The sequence below is a fragment of the Plectropomus leopardus genome, chromosome 19, assembly GCF_008729295.1.
Source record: "Plectropomus leopardus isolate mb chromosome 19, YSFRI_Pleo_2.0, whole genome shotgun sequence".
Classification (NCBI taxonomy): domain Eukaryota; kingdom Metazoa; phylum Chordata; class Actinopteri; order Perciformes; family Serranidae; genus Plectropomus; species Plectropomus leopardus.
The window spans coordinates 22,836,784-22,860,981 of NC_056481.1; the positions used below are offsets into that span (position 1 = coordinate 22,836,784).

Consider the following 24,198-nt stretch of genomic DNA (forward strand, 5'->3'; position numbering starts at 1 on the left):
CCACTTGAAAATAATTGAAAACAGTTGACAGTCCACAGATTGACTAAAATGAGCAAGACATACCACTGAGGTTCTATACCACTGAAATATTCCCAGGTAGTACACTGTTCTGTATGTATGGACTCATTACTATGCACTACTTTATTTGAAAAACTAGAATTAGAGAATTCAATAATACAACTGCAATTATGTTAGTATATTAATCAGATCACAAAGTGTTTCACCAGCCTCCAGAAAAATGGGAAAATGAAAAATCATTAACTGCTGCTCTATAACAAGCCCCTCTAGACATGTTTTACAACACATAAAATTATTCGCTTTCAAAAATCATTCATGTCTGATAAGTTTTTTTCAAGAAAAAAGTTCAATTAGCTGCTTGTGCTGCTTGGTCAGTGATTCTGGCACCAAACACTGGCGCACAAAAGCACCTTTTTTTAGAGATATGATATGCGGCCAGGCGACATAAGTTAACGTGGACAGACGGTATGTTTCGTGACAGTACGATGAGCATTTCACCACCCTCGTGGAGCACTGAACATACTCTGGGCACAGATGGAGCAGCAGAATGTCAGGCAAACTTAAAGTGAAACTTAACTGTGATCTGCACTGGGTCTAAAAGTTTGCATTCACTTGCAGCAGCTGCCCTGCTCATCCATTTGATCAGCTCTGAACGGATGAAATGATTAATTATCTACCCATGAGTCACAAACTGCCGCTGAGTAAAAAATGAACTCGTGAAATTGCCTCTGAGTTTAGAAAAGGGAAGCATAACCATACAAAGGGACACACATTTGAAAGGAAAAAAACAGCAACTATATTTTGCTGACGTTGTCGTTTCCCCAACCTTTGTCAGCTATCACAACACATACACTCTACCTCTGTGGGTAACATTGTTCACATTTAGTCTTTTTCTACACTGTCTTTGTTGGCACATTAGTTTGTTTCTAAAGTGTGATGTAAGTTCTAACACTTTTTGGGAAATATACCTATTTGCTTTGTTGCTGAGAGTTAGTTAAGATGATTAATACCACTCTTACATTTTTATTGTAATTATGAAGCTAACGGCAGCAGTACGTTAGTTCCCCAAATGCTGAATTATTCCTTAAATATATTCCCAAAATCTTAAAGGAGTAGTTCACTGAAAATCTGTCTTTTGAGTATTATAAACACACTGCTTCTTTCCATCTTGGATTCACTACAAGTACAGAAGACTTCAGTGTTTGGCAGAGTGTCTCTTTAATTCTGTGAAATGTGTGTTTTGTCTCCAGGCCAGTTGCTTCACAGGATGTCAGTTTGACATCATAATCATCATTATCACCATCCTTGCTCAGATGTCAACAGGATCTACACTTTATTACACACACACGCAGATGTGTGTAAGTGTGTTTGTTGGGGGGTGCTTTTTTGTATTAAGTGTTAATGTCAAAATGATACTTCATTCTTCACCAGTTTAATAACTCATTAATTAAGAGCTGAGTGTGTCAGACCAGGAGACATCATTTTTTCTGGCAGGATGTCATCTCAAATGCACACACACACACACACACACACACACACACACAGACAGTATACACAGTTTCTTGTGGTAATCGGTTAGGAGGACATACAGTATGTGCTGATCAATAATGACATGTCTACTTTTTCAAAAAATGTGCTTTGGTTTGTGTGTGTGTGTGTATGTGTGCTTTGTTGATAAAGCTCTCATGTAACGATGATTAATCATGTTGTTAATAATTGCAGCTTATAGCTCTGAGCAGCTTCCTGTCAATCAGTGCTGAATAGACTCTGTCCTTAAAACCTTTCTGATTAATATATAATCTTCACTATTGCACACACAACACACCGTAGCATTTTCTTGATCAAAATTACAGGTAGAAAATGATTGTAGTGTCTTACTGTAGTTGAGTTGAGTAGAGATGAAAAAGTGTACGCTGCAACACTTTTGGTTTGTGCAATTTTGATATTCAGCTATCAGGTGGCAGGGAGCAGATGTACAGCATAATGTCACTTGCTGGTTTGTTGCATCTCTACATGCAATGTAGCCTGAACCCTTAACTTAGCTCAGTGCTAACACTGGCCATTATTGTAAAGTAGTAAAAACTTGTGGAGTTAGATTGAACACACTTTTCATTCAGCCTTTATCTTGAAATCTTAAAAGGGTCGTTTAAAACTTCTTTCCTGAAAGCCAAGACAGGAGTTTCACAGTCTGCAAATTCCATCTGTGACGAGGCACTGGAATATACTTAATTCCAAATTAAAGCTATAAAAAAAACCCTTAACCATAGAAAATGCAGTAATTGCAATTTACTTCTACAGCTCAGTGTGTGTGTGCGCGCCTGTGCCTGTGCCTGTGCCTGTGCCTGCGCCTGCGTGCATGACATTTAGACACCAGCGCTAATTTAAATAGCCTTTGGGGATAACACCTACAGCATGCTGAAGACAAATTTGTTTTCATCAGCTGTCGGGAGTGTTTAACAGGAGAATCATTTCATCATTAGTGTTGTAACACTCACCTCACAGTACTGCACTGTACTAATTAACCAAAGCATTTGCAGGGATAAATTGCCAAACATTACACATCCTTTTTCAAGATCCCATGCTGACCTTTTCTGTGTTCACAAAGGAAAAACAGGCAGATGAAAACATGCATGAGCTGTCAAGGTTATGCTCAAGTCCTATTATGTATATATCTTAGAAAATGGTATTTTAATGGGTTCTTGTTGGTATACCAGTAGATATACATTACAAACATCAGTAATACGTAATCATACTTAATCAACAACTTTAAAAATCCCTGCAGTAATACACATGAAAACATGCCACACCTTTTGAAGCATCCATGATCTATGTGTTATCGTCACTTTGTCACACCCCTTCAGTTATCCTATACCGACGCATCAGGCAACCTTTAGTGTTATGTGACACAAAGCTGTCTCCTAGGTGAAAAAACATTGTGAAACATGGTTAATATTGTCAGATAGTCACGGTTGAGCTTAGACAACAAAACTACTTTGTTAGGTTTAAAAAAAAAAAACATGTTTTGGGTTAAATTAGTACAGAACAAGATGTAGATACATTAATCAAGTAGTGTATTTCACATCGCTATGCAAGTTACAGAACATTATTTTAAAACAATGACTTTTGGTTTCACACAGGACACAAACAGCGGCTCCTAGGTAAAAGTCTGTGATTGTTTGACCCATCCACCACTACCTTCCTTGCCTTCCTTCCATATTTTCAAAAGAAATCAAGAAATCAAGCCAGGTAGGGTAGGTATCAAAGGGTTAATACCAGTTTAGCCCTTGTGATGCCTTTTATTTTGAAGGCTTTTTTCGAATCTTTGAAACCAGACCTTGGAACGACTGATTGCATGTGGGCGTGAAAACTACTGATATACATAAATAGGTGCAAATGAAATGGATGTGATAAGCACAAAATCTGACTGGGTGTTTGCAGGGCCTGGCTACTCTCAGCATTCCTCTGATCTATCAAGAGAGACACACTGATTCATTGAAGCATTGAGCTGCAGAAGAGAGTCATTTATCCTCCTTGCCTGGTTGCTAACAACTCCGTCTCTGTCCTAATGATTGCTAAAGTCAACCCCAAAGGGCTCACCTCTCAATTTGAAGCTTTACTGAACCATTTTTGCCGTCAGGGGTGATCATTTCGGGAGTGAAGCTAAACGAGATGATGCATAGCTGACCCCAGAGATGTTTTTGAGTCATTGCAGTTTCCTGAAACATGTATTATGTATTTGCATAGTAATGAGCTAACTGCTACCCAAGGTATAATGGGATGTTGCAGAAAAAGACCTGCTGTGTCATTGTATCCCTGCGTTGATTATTCTAAATGTCAGGTGTTCAGTCAGAGGAGAAAAGACCATTGAACCACCATGCCACTGTGGCAAACTCCATTGGCTAAAATGTCCATCAGCAAGGAGGAGGATGACAGGGACTAGTAATTTGCTGCATGAAACAAAGCAATGTTCAACATTTATTTACATGCAAATTAATTCATTAAAAAGGCAAATGAAAGAGGCGAATGCATTACAGCTCTCAACTCTTGATACATGTGTAATACGGGCTGCGTTCGTTTTGATAGCTTTGTGAATGAAGAGTCTAATTACTGTGTTGATTGCAGTGGTGGGGGCTACTTTAATAACAGTTCTGGTGACCTTTCTGTCAGCTGAAAGGTGGGGATTGGATTGGAGGTGTTTTCTTTAGACAATACCATTCAGATTTTGTACGAAAGTCTGTTTTCAACAGGCAATGACACACTTGGGTGTCGTTAGTTAAAATGAATAAATTACTGTAGGCCTTGTGTTTGAATAGGAAACTAACCAGGAGTGCCTGTCCAAGGTGAGAATTCATCACGTCAAATCAAATACACAGCCAGGCTCTAGCCAAAATCCCAATACTTGAAGCAAAATTATATTTGGAACTTTTTAGGCTGTGAAAACAGCTACTGTGAAGAGAAAACACGTGAATATGTTGCTATATGTTTGGTTTGGCAATTGGACAAATATATCGGCTATTGACAGTTGGCTAAGTACAATTCGGCAGTTGGTGTTTTATGGGCGATTTTTATGGGCAATTTTTGTCATATTATTTTGCCAATTCAGTGGTCTGCCAACAAAGGATGAGTGAGAGCTGCTGGAATGGTAGACACCTGTGCAAATATAATGGCAATCAACAGTTGGGCTGATAGTGGTCATGACGCATTGCCCAGCTTGATTTGGCAAAGTATACATCATTAGATGTAGTTAGTTTCTCTTCAGCTGTATTTAAGTCTTCATGATTGTTAGGCTGCACCAGCAAAGTGGTTTTTTCCTTTCAAAAACAGCATTCTTTTAGGGAGGCCAGTCATGGAATCTTCAGTCATTATCTACTCACTCTCATGTCGGGTTAAGTTTTATAGTCCCCAAAACACTGCCGAAGGTTCACTGTAAAAAAGGTGTTGCACTCATCTCCCAAACAACTGAAGCAAATGGTGACCAGGATTTATATGTAAAAAAAAAATGCATAATAAAACCACAAAATGTCTCCATACTGCTCGTCCGAAGTGTCCTGAAGCCCCGATTCGCCACTTTGTTTTAAAAAACGTCACTGGCCTCATGCTTTTAGACTTTAGTCTTGCTAATTTTTTGGCTTTTTTTACTAAGTTGCTCATTGCTTTCTTCCTCTCATGCCTTTGAAAGAAATCAAGTCAATTAGATAATAAGGGTTAAGCTGGAATTGTTCTCCTGTAGAGATGCACTCAAAGCATCAAGGTCGCAGAGGCTTGCAGTGGACCTGACACACAGAATTGTCAAATCTCAACAACATTTAGTGTGAGCCTGCACACAAGCAAGCAAATTTTTGTAGCCAAGGTTTTGTCCTGTCTACGTGCACTGATAAATCCAAATCCTTGTTTGTTTCTTGGATAAAGGGGGTTGTTGACACTGGGGGGAAATTGATTTCCATTTCCGGATTTCCTATGCCTAATCTTTACATTGTTGTTTGCTGAACGTGATACTGCTTCCTAATGGACCTTTGCATTACACCCCCAAAAATAACTATATCATACACACAATGTGTCCAAATAACACTGGTTATCTTTTTTACTGCCTGGAGAAGCATTAATTGAGCTTTAGTCATCGTCACTTTCTGTGTTTTCATGGGATTTGTTGACAATCAGAGAAAATATGGACTATCTCTAGGAGAGATAAGAGAGTTAAGAGGGACAGTAACTGTCAGATGCAACACTACAAAAGTAAAATGACATCATTCATGGCAGAAAATTGCATAAATTAATCAATATATTTAGGTTTGCATCTTTAAGCCCATATAGCATCACGGTAGTTACATCTGTAATCTGTATTTGATATAAAGTAAAGAATCTTTTCTCCGATCTCATCTGCGACATCGCTTGCATTCAAACATATTGTTAAATAGCAATTATCAAAATAATTGACTGTCAAACATTTGCTGCACACTCAGTTTTCCATGTGGGAAATGGGACTCTGACAGTTTCTCCTTCTGTTGGGATTGAGTCTCTGTGGCTGATAATAGTTTGCTTACCTTGAAGAAGTTTTTTGCTTGATATGTGAGCACCAGTAAGGGCTACTTGAAAAAGTTTGTCTCCCTGATCAAACAGACTGAGCCGAGTCAATCGTCTGAGGTGGAGATGGAAGGCGTCTGTAAATCAGACATCGAGGGAGTGCCAGTGTGAGTGCGTGTGTGTGTGTGTCTGTGTGTGTACACTTTGTAGAATTGTGCCACAATGTGAGTGTTTTTGAAGGAAGCAGGGCAGTTGCCACTTTGACTTTTTTCTCATCTCTCTCAACTGCTGCCGTCCTCTGAGACATGTCTCCTGCTGCAGCTTTCACACAGAATGAATCACACAAACATCAGATATCTAGAATACTTTCATATTGAGTCCAGCCACGGCACATGGAGATCTGTACTATAAGCACCACTTTGAGTTGGAGTGGATGGATGCATCTAATGGTTGGAAGGTGAAATTGTAAACCACACCTAAATTCTTTAGTGTAGTGTAGCTACACGTGGGTTGCATAGATACACTTCACCAGTTCTCTGAGTAGTATTTCCGTTGTTTCATCATCTTTAATAGCCATGTTTTCAGTTTATCTCAGCTGAGGCAAGATAAAAAATTATCACACTTTTTGTCGATAAACAGTTTGTATTTGTTGAGAGCTGCCAATGAAAATGCATTGGTTTTGAGCCAGTGAGCCTCCACTACCGCCACCTCCAACTGGGACACGTTCCAGATCAGTGATCTAGTAAAAGAAAGAGTTTGTGGTAGCTTTCAGTATGCTGAAAGGTCAGAGAAAGATCTGTGTATGACTGGAGGGGTTTGTTTATTGGTCTTATTACTTTTGAAATGGTTAACTACAAACTGTATATATTTTACATATATTTAATATTATAAGCATAGAAATGTGAACTTTTAGTAGGAGTACTGGTTTGATTTAATATTTCACAGAATACGCAATGATGTATCATCACTTGTATTGAGAAATGTGTCCACAGAAGGGATGTCAGATTTGGGTAATTTTGATTTTGAAGGTCGCTAACTGGTAACTAACTGGTTCATTTTTAAGAAAAAAAGTAAGGTACAAAACATCTTTTCCCTGTGGTCCAGAGCTTTATTGCCTAGATTAGCTTGTTTGTAGGATTTTATGCCGTTTTTAAGGATTTTAGGACATTTCTCTGATTTTTTGGTGTTTCTAAGATTTTAGGACATCTCTAGGATTTGAGGAAGTTTCTCGGATTTAGGGGTATTTTTTGGATTTAACCACATTTCTCTGATTTGGGGATGTTTCTCTGATTTTAGGACATTTCTGGGATTTAAGGATGTTTTCTTAAATTTTAGGATATTTTCTTAAATTTTAGGATATTTCTCTGATTTTACGACATTTCTTTGATTTTAGGATGTTTCTAGAATTTAGAACATCAGGGGCTTAACTAGGACCTCCGTTGGGGGGTGTGGGGAATCCTCCACTGGTACTTTATTTGATAAACAGTTTCTACTCTAAAGCTGTGTTGTGCACTTTGGCACCATATTATACTAAAAGTACAAAAACGATTACCAGTGCGAATCACAAGTATTATTTATTGTGGATTAGAAAACAAATGGGAGGCCAACCTCCACCCTATCGAGAGCCAGATATGGCCCAAGAGCCACACATTGAGTATCACTGCTCTTTGTCAAGCAGTTAAAGTGGTCTCCTGGATGAAAGTCCTGTGTTTGTTTGACCCATCCGCAACCCTAACATCCCACCCAAAGTGGACTTTCTCAGGCTTTATACTACATAATTGCCGGGTATGCGTTTACCTTGGCGTTAGTTGGTCCTGTGCTTGCCTATAGCCACTTTTCAAGTTGCCATGTTTGACGCCCTGGGGAAGAAAATAGTTTGCTCTTTCGGTTATGTTAAGTGGTGTCACCAAACATATTCGCATGGTAGCCAGCTAATTTCACCTGCTTTTTTAAAAAAAAGTTGATCAAACAGTTCAGCTGTGAAAGTATAATTAAAGAGGAAAAGACAGGAAGTCAGATAGGTTGAACGAGAGAAAGAGTGAGAGAGAAGAAAAGGGGTGATTTTCAGTGATCAGCAAAGCCAGACCACTACTCCAAGTTGTGTTATGGTGAGCTTGGACCTGCTGATGAGACTGTATCATGGGTCATCACCGAAGTTCTCCCTGGGTTAATCATGTCCCCTCCAGATGGTACATGAGCTGTCTTGTCATACCACATATGCACATACACTCAGCTGAGTACACACTCACTCCGTAATGCCCATGATGGAGATGGTTTATTCTGCTCTCAGTAACAGATACATACATATGGTGATGAAAACAGCGAATATAGAAAATAATAGAAAATTGAATCTTTAAACTGGTGAACTCTTCTGCTAAAGCAACATCTTGCAAAATACATGTAATATTTAAACCAAATGCAAACTGTCTACACATTATTTAATAAGAAATGTATAAAATGTCTGTTGGTAAGGCTGCATTTCGTGTTTTCAGCCTAACAATGACACCACAACATCCTCAAATATCATGCACCACCTAAGTCATTAGTTTATGCACTTTCTCCTCTTTTTTTTTCTTTTCCTGTGCAATGTTCTCGGTTGCATCCTTTTCATACGCCTGATTGCTGCTGGCATGAGTAATAACCAAAAAGCAAGAACGACAAACACAGATTGAAATGAATTCATGGCTCAGAAAAAACTTTTCCACAACAATGTTTTTTTTTCTTTTTGTTTCTAGCGTTACTCCTCATGCTTATTAAAAAACATTTACAATGTTTATTTCCCCCTCAACAGATTTCCCTTCGGCAGAAATTCTAGTCTTGAATCTGTCTATGCGGTGCAATTTTTTCCTATTACTGAGACACACAAAAGTCATCACTGCCGCAGCCAATCGGTTTTAGAACCACTTAACCAAATGAATGTGAAGTCAAAGGTGGTTCTTTTTATCGTAGTAAACTGTAGGGCTGTAATCAACCAAAGAAAATCAACTAAAATTCTAGCTGCACCTCAACCAATCGATTGGTTTATGGGGGAAACAATAATATTAATAATTATAACTTTATTTATATAGCACCTTTTAAAAACAGTTGTTTACAAAGTGCTTTGACAGACAAAGCAAAGGCAGGTCTACAAGAATAAATCAAACAAAAGGAGTAAGAGTAATAAAATAGGCAGATAATAAAAAAGGCCGTTACAGTACTAACTATTTTTTAGAAAAGACAAGAATAAATGCAATAAAAGTATTATAAAAATATAAATATAAGTAATATAACAAAACACCATCACATCAGTGGGGATAACAATATTATTCATTTGAATTTTATTATTTTACCTTGATAAATTACTTTATTGATTATTTTTTATTTATTTTATTATAAATGTATTTATCCTTTCTTTCTTTCTGTTTTGTACTTTACTAGTTGTCATTTTTAACTGATAGTGTAGATATGTGATTGTCATAAGGCAGGTTTCCATTTACCCTGAAATTGCACAAATTGAAATTTGAATGTAAAATACGCCTAATAGCAACACATAAATTTTGAAAAAAGTTTTTACTTTCACATGAGGTGGTATTTCAGTAAGTAATTCGAAATGGCCATATTTCGCTAAACTGTAATGGAAACACTTTTTTGGCTTTTCTAGGCCACATGGTGCTATGGCTTTGCACTTGTTGTAGGAACTGGCTCCCTCAGGCATGATGCAGCAGGCGCTACAAGAGGTGTTATTGCATCTTATTGCAACTCTTTATAATTGAGCAGATCATCCAGAAAGTTTTGAATCCACAATTCCTCTGTGAAGTCGTGGACTATCACGTCCCAGAAACACCATGCTACACTGCACATACATCATGAACGTTCTATCCCCATGGTGAAGTATGGTGGTGGCAGTATCTTGCTGTGGGGATGTTTCTCTGCAGCAGATCACCTGTGTGTATTCAAGGGTATTCGGGCTTGAGGGTATCACTAAGTGTGCCAGTGTGCAGTCTGCCAGAAACCCTGCAACTCTGGAGAAGATTGGTTTTCCAGCAGGACACTGAGCCCATGCATAAAGCCAGAGCTGCATGGGAATCACTTCAAAATGACAAATAAATGAACTGGAGTTACCGAGTCAGAATTCAGATGTCACTCAAATGGAGAGTTTGCAGATTGGACTCGGAAAAGGCTGTTTTATTCACCACCACCATGTCATCTGTATGGTTTAATCAGCTTTGCAGAAGAAGAATGGGAAAAAAGAGTTCCAAACTGTCAGAGACCCATTCACTCACACTCAAAGTTGCAATTGCTGTTTTTGTTTAATTTAGCCTAAACCATTTTTTGTGGTGAACTTTGTTTACTTTGACATTAAAGGGTAATATTTCCATGTTTTGATCTTGGTTTCCCATCACTTGACGCTTGGCTGGTGTTTTTTTAACTACGTCATCTCCTCTTGCCTGTTGTTTGTCTCAGTGCACCCAACTTCTAAAAAATAGTCTAACAGCATTGGGGATGGAAACGAAAAGGCATTCAAACACATTTTAATCGTTTTTTTTTTTTTTATAATAATTTAATTAACATGTTTTTTTGCAACAACCCCAAATATTTTGTCACTATTGCAACTTGTTGGCTCGTTTTCATACTTTCACTGTATTTACATAGCACCCATACCCAATCTATAATAGTATAAAGATATGGAATCTGACTTTTTACAATATGGGACCTTTAAGTACCAGAAGTAAAAGTACACATTATGCAGACGGGCACAAGTACTTTTAAATGTATTATTGGATTTACAATTATTGATATGTGTTATATATACATGATTTATATATATAGCTATGCATGTTAGCTTGTACATTTCTGACTAGGGACCAACAAAGGCTTGTTTATATATAATAACATAATGTATTTATTAATCGTATTTTTTATTGTTAATCTGAATCTGCAAATTAACCAGGTATAAAAGCTTTCAGAGATGGGAGTAGAAATATGAAGTAACAGAAAAATAGAAATTCTAAGTACAAGTACCTCACATTTGTTACTTGCAACCACTTAAGTGAAAGTTATGTTGATGGGTTCCCACTGAAGTATTGATTTTTGATTGTCATCATACACACATCTGATTGCCTGTGGGTTCATTCAGTGCACTCCTACGCACACAAACCTCTTACAGTACATTACCTGCTTTTAAACCACCTGTGACTGGACAGGGATGGAGATGACAAAGGGGAGGAAACATGGATGCACATGCTTTTTAGCCCTTACCTTTAAAAAATACTCATCCAATTGTGTGCTGTAGAATATGTGGGCTCTTGGTTTTCGCTAAATTGGGCTTTGTCTGTGATTCATAGTTCAGGCTAGTGTATTTGTTGGCCTTGGGTAGGATCTGACATTAGATCAGATACGATATTTTATATTTTATAGCTGGTGTTAAATTTTGTCCTTTTTTCTAAAATAAACGTAATGTAACTGATTCACTGATTTTTTTTACAGAGTGATTCATTAATCTGGTCTTGCATGTTGACATCCTATCGCTGTCATAGTGCCCAAAGTAATAAAATAACTAGGTCATAAACAACCTTATTAACAACCTGTTAATTCCTGGAGAAAAATGATTATTTATTGATATATACCAGGGTAGGTATAATAACAATTATATCACATTGACAAACACATCAAGATTAATATCAGTTTACAATTAACAAGATAAAATCTGTAAATTCATTTTTTGATACATACAAGGGTTGATAGCAATTTATCAAAATTGAATTAACATGTCAAGATTATATCAAATTACAGTTGTAAAAAAAGTTTGGCACCCCTCTGAGGCTGCATAACCTTTAACTTTTCTTCACAGTTGAAAGGATCAATATATGGCATGCCATTTATTTCGCTGCAAAGTCAAAGCTGATAGTATTGGGGTGTTTTTGAGACAAAAAAACTTTAAGTGTGGTGCCTTACAGCGAGAGTGTCTCCTTCAATTGTATGTAATTAAATCAGAGGTTAGAAATAGGCTGTGCAAAATTTGGGCACCCTTGTTCATTGTCACTCATTTGAATACCTGTAACTACTTATGGGTTACTCACATTGGTCTGATGAGCTCATCCCAGCATTGAAAGATACAACAGGTGTGACTCTAATCATGAGAAAAGGTATTTAAGGTGGCACCGCTTCATGGTGTTCTGTCTCTTTGACAGCTCCTCGTGAGTGGCGACATGGGGGGTGTACAAAACCAACTCTCGCCCATGACCTGAAAAGCAAAGATTACTGAGCATTATGATTTAGGGGAAGGGTTACAAACAAATGATCTGAATGAGATATTGTGCTGTAAATTTGCCGATGTGAGGAACATAGTCTAAAGGAAATGGAAGGCTTGGCACAGTTTTGCTTGTTTGGCCAGGTGGCATTGTCTACGAGTAATATCAGAGAGGCGAAAGGCGAAGGATGGTGAGAATGGTCAAAAACTTTACGCCACAGACCAGGCTCCAAAGACTTCAAGATATCATCTTGCAAATCAGATGGTGTGTGTGCATCGTTCAACAATTCAGGCGCACTTTGACACAAGGAAAAGCTGTACGGGATGAAATTTATGCGGAATTTAAAACTTTTCTGAGCACAAATAACAAACGGAGAAAAGTGGAGGTAATGCAGAAGCATTATTTGGCCAAGCCCTAGCTTAATTTTGGAATAGCGGTGCTTTGGAGTGCTCCAACAGCTGCAAGTGATGTTTCTATCAGTTTTGCACAACGAAGAGACTGAAATTCTTGCAGAAGAACACATTCATTCCTTTGCAAAACAGCTGTTACCCACAGTGAGGTTGGATGGAGGTTTGTGAACAGCATGCTGTGGGCTCTTTGGCGACAGATTCTCGTACTGGATTCAGTTCTGGACTTTGACTTGGCATGGGATTCTACTCAATACCTGCAAACGTCTTGAGAATAATGTTCAACCATTCCGTCACAAAGTTACGCCGGGGCTTTATATTTTGGATCAAGACAACGACCCAAAACACTGCTCAAAATTGTCTCAGGCATTTGTCATGCAGAGAACAAAGTCTCAGGTTCTGGAATGGCCAGAATGGTCCCCAGATTTGAATATCCATCTTCCGAAAATCTATGGGATCTTTGAAGCCTGTCCATGCCCGAAGAAAAGCAGGCCCAAACCATGATGCTGCCACCACCATGTTTGACAGTGGGGATGGTGGTGTTCAGGTGATGGCACTTATTATTGCTTTATAGTACTCCAGCATCTGGTGGCGTTTTGCAAAAGGGGCCAAAAAAGTTCGATTTTGGTTTTTCATTGACCCAAATTTAGCACCTGTCTTCCAATGTTTGGTGTCATATCCAGGTGTTGTGGCAATAAACTTTTCACCACGAGATATTACTGTGTCCATCAGTTATTTGATAGATCAAAATAAAGTTGCTGATACAAACACCCATGATTTTATAAATGAAAATGATGGAAATTGTCAGGGTGTGCCCAAACTTTTTCATACAAACTGTATATATGAATATAAGGCAACTTGAATTTTTTCACTAATAATTTTAAAAATCACACAATCATTTGATGTAAAATAAAACATCAGTACAATAACACAAGATAAAAATCTGTAAATTCATTTTTTACAAACAATTTGAAGCAATTTTCAAAAATTAATTACTGAAATGTTAAGAATGAATAACAATACTTGAAAAGAGAAAGGTTGACTTCTAAACTTCAAACCTTCTAACCCCAAATCACTTTTTCAGTTGAAAGGCAATATATACTGGTATTTATTTGAGTGCAAAGTATTAAAATGATAGATACTGTGCTATAGGCGGCACAGTGGTCTTGTGGTTAGCACAGTTGCCTTACAGCGAGAGGGTTCCTGATTTAAATCCGGTTTGGAATAAGGTTCGGACTGTGGGCGGGGGCCTTTCTGTTCGGAGTGTGCGTGTTCTCCCTGTGCCTGCGTGGGTTCTCCCACGGGTTTTCCAGCTTCCTCCCACATTCCAAAGATATGCAGGTTAGGTGACTCTAAACTGCTCTAAAAGGTGTGTATGTGTGCACGCTTGGTTGTTTGTCTCTGTGTGTCAGCCCTACGTGGTCTGACGACCTGTCCAGGGTGTACCCCGCCTTTCGCCCAGTGACAGCTGGGATAGGCCCTTATGAGAACAAACGGTTACAAACAATGAATGAATGAATATTGTGCTATAAATATGCGTGGTGACTGCCCTCTAAAGGTTAAAACCTGGCTATTGCGTTTTGCTTTGTTTGTAGGTGATTGTCTACTGAGTATATATGTCAATTTACTACAGTTTACTACTAACATATACATTAGATTAAAAAATCGCTGAACCTTTGCTGCATAGGTTGAGTGAATAGTTCAACAAAATTATTGTGAGATGTAGATGAATTGTCACATATTTTTTGCAGATAATCTCATAAACACAATAAAGTTAAACTGTTAAACCTTTAAATCTCAGTTTATAAACTATTGAAATTTTCCAAATCTATAAACTATCTGTAGCAGACTATCCAAGTGAAGTGTTAAGCCAAAATGCAGCCATTCCCTGTACATTTCCATTAAAGCATCAATTTCGTATATAAATTATTTTCAGATTGAAACATCCCCTGACAACTGCTTGTCTCATTGTGTTCTAGAAAGGCAACTGATCAGCGGGTATACTACTGATTTTATTTCAACAAGGTTGTGCAATTCTTGAACCTTTTCTCTACCTTGACAACTCATCAGTCACTGGATTATCATTTGACTGTGGGCCTTTGCAGTAGGATGAAGTTTCACAAGCGTGCTGTGCAATGTGAGTTTTAGGAGCCCGGGGTTCTGCTGGTCTGTTTGTCCATGTCTGCAAGGCTGGATTACCAATCATGCAAAACAGGAAAATCCCTTGGGGGCCAGATACCTCAGAGCGCATGGGCTCATTGTGTGGCATTTCATTTTTGGTAATCCGTTTAACTGTAGTTTTGTGTATGGGAGCATAGGAAAACATTAATAAAGTCCCTGTGAAAGAGAGGTCAGAATGTCTTTAGCTTCTCAACTTTGATGTATTTCCAGGTGAAACAGAATATTTGAGCAGTGAAGAGTTACAAGAGGGATTTAGATCAAATCCTTTGCATTTGATTGGATCACTAAAATCTGGATGGGCTTAGAGTTTGAAGTGATAGGAGCTACAGCAAAGTATTGTGTACAGTTTGTTCCACATATTCCTTGCTTGCCATTAGATAAGCAGGAGGAGGGGGGAGAGATCAATGAATTAGATTTGCGCCACATTCTTTTGGAAATAAAAAGACATCAACACACATCTCTTTCTATTTCTTTCCATTTTGCTCTGTTAACTACAACAACTGTTAAAATGCAGTTCATATGACTGGTGCGGCTGGCTAGTTGCCCATGGATTCATTTAATTGGATGAGCCTTTGTAAATGCTTCTAAGTGCAAGATGAGTCGACAAACATTTTAAACAGTTTTTGATTTTGAAACAGGGATTTTGATGTTAATATGCAACATTTTTTGTTATCTTTTTTAAATTTTTAATGTTTTTAAAGCATTATATCAACTGACAATGTAAGGCCTTAACATGGTTCCAAAATTATGATCTGATCTTGAGGCTCTGGCGCACTGATGCTGTGCTTTGATTGGTCATATATCCCAAAATGTCCTCATAGCTGAACGACAGAATATGTTGTTTGCCAATGACTCCCACAGGGACATATACATGACCGTATAAGGTTTAGGCAACAAAATTATTTGGTTAGGTTTCGCAAAAGATCATGTATTACTAAGAAATTTTGTTATGTAACTTAAGAAACTTATGTAGTAAAGTACATAACTTAAGTTAAACTTAATAAAAAGTCAACATTGACTTTTGGTTTCACATGGGACATGACCAGCTGTCTCCTGGGTGAAAGTCCTGTGTTTATTTGACACCAGATTCAGGTTTCGCAAAAGAGAGTGTTTTGAGTAAATATTAGATGTTTGTTGTGTAATTTAAAAAATGCCTGCTGCAGTGTCAGAAATTAACTTTTTGACTCACTTGCCAAGGTGGCTGAAAGCCTAGATGAAAAAACTGCCAAGTGTAGTTTTCTAGTATTCAAAATGCTAAACTGCCTTTTTTGTTTCACATACAGTAGTTTCAGTTTGTTTTTTTAAGATGAAAGGGTATTATGTTTAATACAAACTTAAAGCAATGATCAGAGCAAAATCCGAAGCTGATTTTTAAATATATCGAACAGCTCATCACCACAGCCTCAGCATCAGAATAACTTCACTATGGTTAGCAGCAAAGCATTGTATAGGTCCAGGGTTCTTATTGTGAAAGGTAAGGATGGAAGAAGTGGAGCTAATGCACTGCTGTTGACAATGTGGCAGGAAATAAAGAGTTAGCTATCTTGGTTCAAACTATGAGGTCTCTGTTATTTCATAATCTATATGAGGATACGCACAGTGCTAGCTGGCAACAGATTGGCAGCAAATAATGCTTAAGTGGATCTGCTGATGTCCCATGACACAGACAGCACAGGAGCAGTTCAGGAGCAGAGCTGTGCACCCCTACATGACACCAAAATGCATAAGAGACTCTCAGCATTTTTTTTTTTATTACATGACTGTTTTGGTGCAAGCATTTATCCACCAGTGTAGCTGATGGCCTTCCAAGATTTATTTGCCAATCGAAAAATCTAGCTTAGTAGTTAAGTTTAAGTTAAGTTAAGTCTAGTAGTTAGTTAAAAGTCAACGCTGACTTTTGTTTTTCACACAGGACACAAACATTGGTCTCCTCAGAGAAAGCCCTGTGTTTGTTCTACCCATCTATCAACTTTGACCTCCTCCTTTGCTAGCACAGATGACCAACACAGCCTGTATATCCATTCTAATATGCTCAGTATGAAACACTGCAAATCTGGCGTTTTGCAATATTGTGCAGGAGTACTGCACAAAAACCTGCGTTGTAGTGGAGTATGTTTACATTAAGATAAACTACCTTTACTTTAGTAAAAGATCTCAAAGCTTTTTTGTCCAATAGCCTACTAATTACATGGTCATTTTGAGGTTATTTCAAACAGTTACCCACCCGCTTGTTTTTAGATTTTCATAACACTAGCAGGAAACTAGGGCACCAATGCAAGTATTGCCTATGATCTTTCGTACATAAAATGGATTTTAACCCCTCCTCCTCTCTTCTGTCATCTACAGGGTGTAGGTGCTGACCCGCATATTGCCTTGGCTCTGCCCCCCGAATCTAAGCTGTCCAAAGAGAAAGCAGAGGATCCCTCATTCCAATTCATGGACCCGGATGAGATGACCATCAGGATAGGTAGAGCCGGACCTCTTTCAGGCAAGCCACCCTTCATATACCCACATCAACATCAATTTGTACTTTACTTCAGAACAAAAATTTAGCCACTGTAGTCCCACTTTTTTCAAGTCAGGGCAAGTTTCAGGCACCGGATTACACTGATGCAGAACAAAAAGGGGGACTATACTGGTTACCACTGTAAAATCTCATCTCACCTGGAACTTCTATGATGGCTTCTTTTCATTGTCATGATTTTCCATTTTCACCTCATCTGTCCCTATGTAACACTCATTCGGTGTACTAACTTTGAATCTTGTTTTAATCTAGCTCTAAAGAAATTATCCTCATTGTGTCTTCTTGGGTGTTGGACACTAACCCTTCTTCATGCTATCAACTCTCATGTCACATACTGAGTAAGGTACATACTGTAGCACACATTCATTTTGTCACTTTTGTCGATTATTTTTCGGTGTGTATTGTAGGAAACCAGACTAAAGTTGTCAGTGTGATACAGTAAAGCAGAGGATCCGATAAACACATCTGATTTTCCAACAAGTCAAAGGAAGATTATAGCATGATGAGCAATTACAGGCAAACTGAACAACCATATATGTAACAAAAGAGTGCAACGTGGCGGAAAATCACAGAATAAGAAATACAGAAAAAACACATTAACTAAAGTGGAAAAATAGATTTTAAAAAGGAAAGCTGGTGTTTGGCCACGTGTTTGTGTGGCTGCACACTGATGTTTGTTTGCAGCACATAAATGAATGTTGTTCCCTCGCCTCACTGGCTGGTAACAGTTTGGATACGATTACATTTTAATTAATCTGTTATATTCAGTGTTCATAAACGGTCTGCCTGCTGACTGTCTCTCACTAAGCACATTAAATCCAGCACACAGAGGCTCTGTGTCATAAAAACTGTTGCTCTGTTTATTTTATTCGGACCGAGGGAAAAAAATTTAACTGCTGTCTTTTACTTCTGGTGTGGTTCATGTTCACACCAGCTTTTTATTAACTAAACACAGGAGTAAAAATGAAATCATATGGGCTGACAGGAAACTTTTTAATTGGAACATTTTGGTTTTTAAACACGAGGAAATAACTGATTATAAGTAGTGACCAGGTTGAAACAGGACAGGATTTTTTAAATGCCCCTTTAAATCTTTCTACGTCGTCTCTCTAAATTTGGAGGTTTTTGTGGGTCAGTAAACACAATGCAGACAAAGCTCTACTTTGCTGCTCCACAGCAGTTTGTCACTCACAGAGTGTATAAGTCATCTATAGCTTTGTTCACAACTGATCTGATGAGATCAATGGATTGGAGGAGCAGCTGTTTGTGAATGAATTCACACTTTTAGACAGGAAGATAGAACCGTCATGTTTCGCTTTCAATGCATCAGAAGCTGCTCTGTGCCTGCCCTGACAACACTGTGTGCTGTGACAGTGTAGTGCTATAAATAACCAAACGGTATTTATATACCAATATTCTGAAGAATGATCCAACTCCAAAAATAGAAAATCTATTTGTGATGGCAGGTGTTTTTATTGTGTTGGCCTGCCACAAATAAATGAATGTGTGGGAAAACCTGCCTTGGATGTAGGGTTGCAATGGCATGAGATTTTCATGGTGTAACCAGACAAAATCTGTTTCAAGGTATCATTGTATTACAGAATTATTATTATTATTATTATTATTATTATTATTATTATTATTATTATCATCAGGATGACCTTTAAAGGAATAGAAGGAGAAGAGTTACTTGTGGTTGAACTAACATTTTATTATCAAAACTGAAACTTTAAGCCATTTTTTTATGGAAGTATGTGTGAAAAATCTTCCTTTTGAAAATAACAACAAAAAAAGTTAGATTCTCTGCCCAGTTTCATGGGTTTATTTTTTTCAGTATCGTTGGGTAGGGAAATGGTACATGGTGTAATGGTCAACTTTCATGTCACTGTAAACCTTAAAACTGGATCGCTGCAACTCTCCTTGGAGGAGTTGATTTAATGACAAACTGCAAGAACAACCTGTAAAGCGACGGAAGCTCAATAAAGATTCTTAATTACTAGCTGAACAGCTCAAAATAAGAAGATGAATATAATGGTAGTGTAGTTTTTGAAATCACACCAAAATCACATCTAATGTCACAGATTCCTGTTGTTGATCTGACTTACCAATACCAACAGGACCAAACCCACTGTGGCTAGTTTCTTATGGGAGTTTTGCTAATCTTACTCCTTTTCATTTCAGTTTGTGGCACTTTGTTTTTTTTCTTCTTACTGGTTAATTGCAGAGTTAGAGTCCAAAACAATAATTTACTCTCCTGGGATACTTCTGGGACAAGTTTTTATGGCATTGTGGTTTAAGGTTTCGCCTCTCCGTCCATCCCTCCCATTCTTGTGAACGCAATATTTTAAGAATACCTTGAGATAATTTCTTTAAATTGTACACAAATGTCTACTTGGATTCAAAAATTAAATGATTAGAATTTGGTGATCACAGGTCAAGGTCACTTTGACCTCACATTTTTGGCCATTACTTATATGCCATAAATGACACAATGGTCTTTGCCAAAAGCATTTAGTTTTTGGGTTGTCCAATTGTCTGTCCCATTCCTGTGAATGTGATTTTATAATTTTATTTTGTTTTATTTTTAGGAATTTTATCAGATTTGGCACAAAGGTCCACTTGGATTTCTAGTATTTTTGTTTTTTGGGGGGTTGGCATTCATGAAAAAAAAATGAAATATGCTTACAAAACTATTTTTTCTTAAACATTATTGTCTCTAATTCTGCAAAGTATATAGGACATTCTGAAATTTTCACAGGCAGCAGGAAAAGCACAAGTGTAATTAAAAGCATCAACAAAAAATCAAATTCAAGTGTTCAGTTAGCCACCTCAGAGAGCCACCATACACAAAAGCAAGGCTCTTAAACTTGCACATTTAAATGGAATCAATCATTTTTCAGTAATGTTCTTAATTACGCCTCTGCTTTTCCTGTTGACATGCTGAACTGTGCTGTAAAAAAAGTTAGTTAATGCAGACACAAGTGAAAGTATTAGCAAAAAGAGGTTTGGTAATTGATAAAAATCACTGGGAGACTGAATTCATTTTTTGTTAAAGTTTTTGTGACTGTGCCCCATCACACTCCCCATCGTTTCCATTACTGTCACCATGACCTCACATTTATCTTGAGGTTTTGTAATGATGATAATAGCATTTTAAGTTTCAATTCTCAGGGGAGTATTGTTGCCCATTGATGTAAGTACTGTAGTCAGGTAGAGCTGTTGAATGTTAGATCTGAAGAAAGCACCGTGAAAAGTCTTGAGCTGCCTTGATGTTATTTTCAAGAACATATCACAGTTTGCAGCTGAGCTGAAAAACAAGGAAAAAAGAGAAAGAAGCCCTTGAAAATGTATTAAAATTGAAACAGTCTGCACTCTGACAGAAAAAATAAAATAAAAGGAATAAAACGCAATATTCATGACCAGATAGAATGACACCCTGAAAAGGTACAACTCAAATATTTCTAAACCCCTGAGAAATAATCTACCTTATGACAACACGGCTATTTCTGTATGGTCAAGCATGGCCATAAGGCCCAGCTGCCCTACAGTGGTGATACATTTCCTGCAGCTCTGAAGTCCACAGATTTAATATATATTTCAGACTAGCTTCTGTGGATCAGTTACATTTTCATTGCATCCCTGTGTGTGTTGGCCAACACAGTACACAGAAAAGAGCACACACATATAGATATATACAAATAAGATAACTTTGATTCCCATGTGCCCTTGGGGAACTCATTGCATTGTAAGTCAGTGCAGCATGTCCAGTCTGTGGTATGAGGAGATATTCAAAAGTTGTGTGTTGCACTTCTTTGTGTTTGTGTAGTGCAGGCTTTTATGCAGATGTTTATATCAAAAAATGTAATTAACTGCATTCTTAAATGGCACATATGCCTTTGACAAAGATAATGGCGGCAGTTTTCGCACTTAAAGTTTTTTAAAACAGTGAATCCTTGGTTGTCGACAAGCAGACAAAAGCAGGCTGGGACCAATTTAACCGATGTTTTTGCAAGTAGATTTTTTGATCTGTAACCAGCTGAAGCTAACATCAGTTTGTTAAAAACACTGTCTACAGCTGACTCTTGAAAAAGATGACCTTTGTAAGTTCTTAAATATGCTTATTTTTTTTTTTTTAACCTTTATTTAACCATGTTTGGAATCCTCCTGCATCTGTTGGTGACATTTCGGGAAGGCGGATCAATTTAAGCCTGTTAAATGCATTGTGTCTTATTAAGCTACATATCCATTTTTACAGGAAAAATGCAGTTTCTGCTCTTTAGACTTTTTTAAAAATGAAAAAAAAATAACATGCATTGTCAGTAAAACACCTCATATTTATGCTTATTACCTTGTGCAACATAGGCACGTGGCTAGGTTTTGAAGAAAATGTCATGGTTTGGCTCAACATTCATACAGAAAGCAAACAATAGCTCTGAGTGAAAGTCCAGGGTTTGTTGGACCCTTTTACCTCCTTTCCTGCCCACCCTAAAGGGACGTTACAGCTCCGTCTGGCCAAATTATAAACCGATTCTGTGCAGTGGCGTATCATACTGCCACAGAAGCTGCTTTTTTTGCAACAGTGTCTGACATTAAAATCACCACCCAAGCAGCGGTGTTTGAGGAGTTCAGTACAATAATGGACAGATCATTTTGGTTTTTGGGGAAAAAAAGTAACCAAACTCTTTACATACACAGATTTTCTTATATCCCTGTGTACACCAATAAAGCATGTTGAGAAATATAATGTTTTGCAGACCTGCTGTGCCAAGTCATGGTTGCTAAGCCATGATTGGACAATTGCTGTTTGAGGAGAGGGACACAGCCAATGCCATCTGCATCTCAGAGAGAGAAAAAAAAATTCAGAAACAGTAAATTCAGTTTAGTCATGGCTCATTGGCGTCAATGCCAGGGTCCCCATCTTCCTGCATAGTGGGACAGCAGCCATGGAGGGGAATCTGATTATAGCCTGAGAGCTCATGCTGTTATTATTGGTTTCAACCTATAGGCTGAATCCTCATGACTTTGCCCTGCAGGGAGAGAGGAAGAACTGCTGTGATTGTTTGGGTCTAACAGTATGTATGCAACTCTTTGTAGATGTTGAAAGCCTGGATCAGGATGTCGGGAGGTGTTTTTTTTTAATGTTAGGAGAGGAAATAGGTAGGAGATAAAAACATTTAATATTTACACACATGCATGCACAGCCTGTTGACTTCAGCAACCATTTTTTTGTCTCCCTCTTCTACCCTCCAATATACTTAATTTCAAGCACAAGTACTGACTGTTCTGTCCCTTTGCTATGTAGATACAACACATTAGGTCAGCCTGAGTCGATGCTGATTTCACACTTGAGATGGACCTTGCCAGATGCTGTCTCTCATCCTGAGGCTTTCTCAAACACTTGCCATGTCATTAAATACCTCTTTCGCATCATGCATTGGAACCTATCCTGAAGTTGCTATTCCCTCTCTATCTTTAAGTATCTATTTTTATTTTTGGGGGAAATTGTTTCTGCCTTTGAATTATTCAAGATGATTGGTGGTTGGTCTCTCTTTTCAATCCAAAGATACTTAATTAATTTGGGGTCTTTTTTTCCTCCTGTCCTTGGTTAATCTTCAAAGAAATCTGGTTTGCTTTCAAGTGCCCTCTTGGTTTCTCAATGAAGCAGCAGTCACTACCTCTTCAGCCATCACAGAAGATAAACCAACCAAAAGTGCAATCCTTTTAGACTTTCAGATGTGTGGTATATGAATGTGGATGGTATGTATTGCCTTTCTATACCTTGTTTTGATCTACTGAGCATCCTAAGCTTAAAATAAATTGCATTTTCACCACTAAGACAGACATCTGTTCAAAGTACGCATGGATTTTCTGTCCTCAGAGAACAGCTCTTAAAAGCCCTCCTCAGCACAATCAATGAAACATGGAGACTAGAAAACATGATTTGCATTTTCATTTGAAAAGCAAATATGTTGTTTGCTGCTGGAGCAGAAATTAAAAAAAGTATGCCCTCTAATTTTGAGTCATTAGATGATGAAACTTTTAAACCTTACTCCCCTTGAAGGGATCAAACATATTTATTAAAGTGTATAGTTAATTGAACATGTTTGTCCTTAAGTTGTGGATTGAGATTTTGAACAGCTGATGTGTAATTCTACCACTACCGGAGCATTGTGATGTCCCAGTGACATTAAGCTCCACAACACCTTATGTTTCTTTCTATAGTCACAGTTTCATTCAGTTGTCAAGTGACAATTTCCATTTGGAGCATTCAAACTAGGCTCCGCAAAGCTTAAGAAATTCGCAATAAGCAACACTTTGCGCTTTCTTATCTTCCAGTAAACGGAGCAGAAGAAGTAGAGGTTACAAACCAGTAGCAAAATAATTTTCCTTAGCCATCTAGTCCATCTATGAGAGAAAAACAGAGAGAGGTCTTCAGGAATATGTTTTAAATGGGAATTAAATGGTTTTAATTGTACTTTCAACCAGTATTGGTCATGTTTCAAACTGTCTATAGACAAAGAAATGTTATGTCATTATTGGAATATCTTTGAAGAAGTAGACAGCAGAAACAGCTGATCAGTCATGTGAGGTAAATGTTCATAATGTCAGTGCTTAATTAGTAAAGGTGTTTCCATCACTTATTCACTTATCAATTCTTGAAATGGCAGAAACCCTCTTTAGCGACTGTAAAAACTTTTTTCTCACAATCAAGGGAAGTTTCATAAAATTCTGCTGTATCTATAAAGCTGCTATAATGTGATACTTTAAAATCAAATTTAATATACAATTATGAAAACATGGCTATTGGCAGTTGTAA

The 24,198-nt window shown here is 37.7% G+C and overlaps 1 protein-coding gene across 2 annotated transcripts in view; it reads left to right on the forward strand.

Moving 5' to 3' along the window:
* LOC121959165 (zinc transporter ZIP11-like) overlaps window positions 1–24,198 on the forward strand; it is a 148,239-nt gene that overhangs the window by 74,072 nt on the left and 49,969 nt on the right. Inside the window, exon 5 of one of the 2 annotated variants that reach the window (XM_042508370.1) lies at window positions 17,204–17,345. In XM_042508370.1, coding sequence (XP_042364304.1) covers window positions 17,204–17,345 — 142 coding nt within the window. The remainder of the gene's footprint in view (window positions 1–17,203; window positions 17,346–24,198) is intronic. The other variant, XM_042508371.1, reaches the window with a different exon arrangement.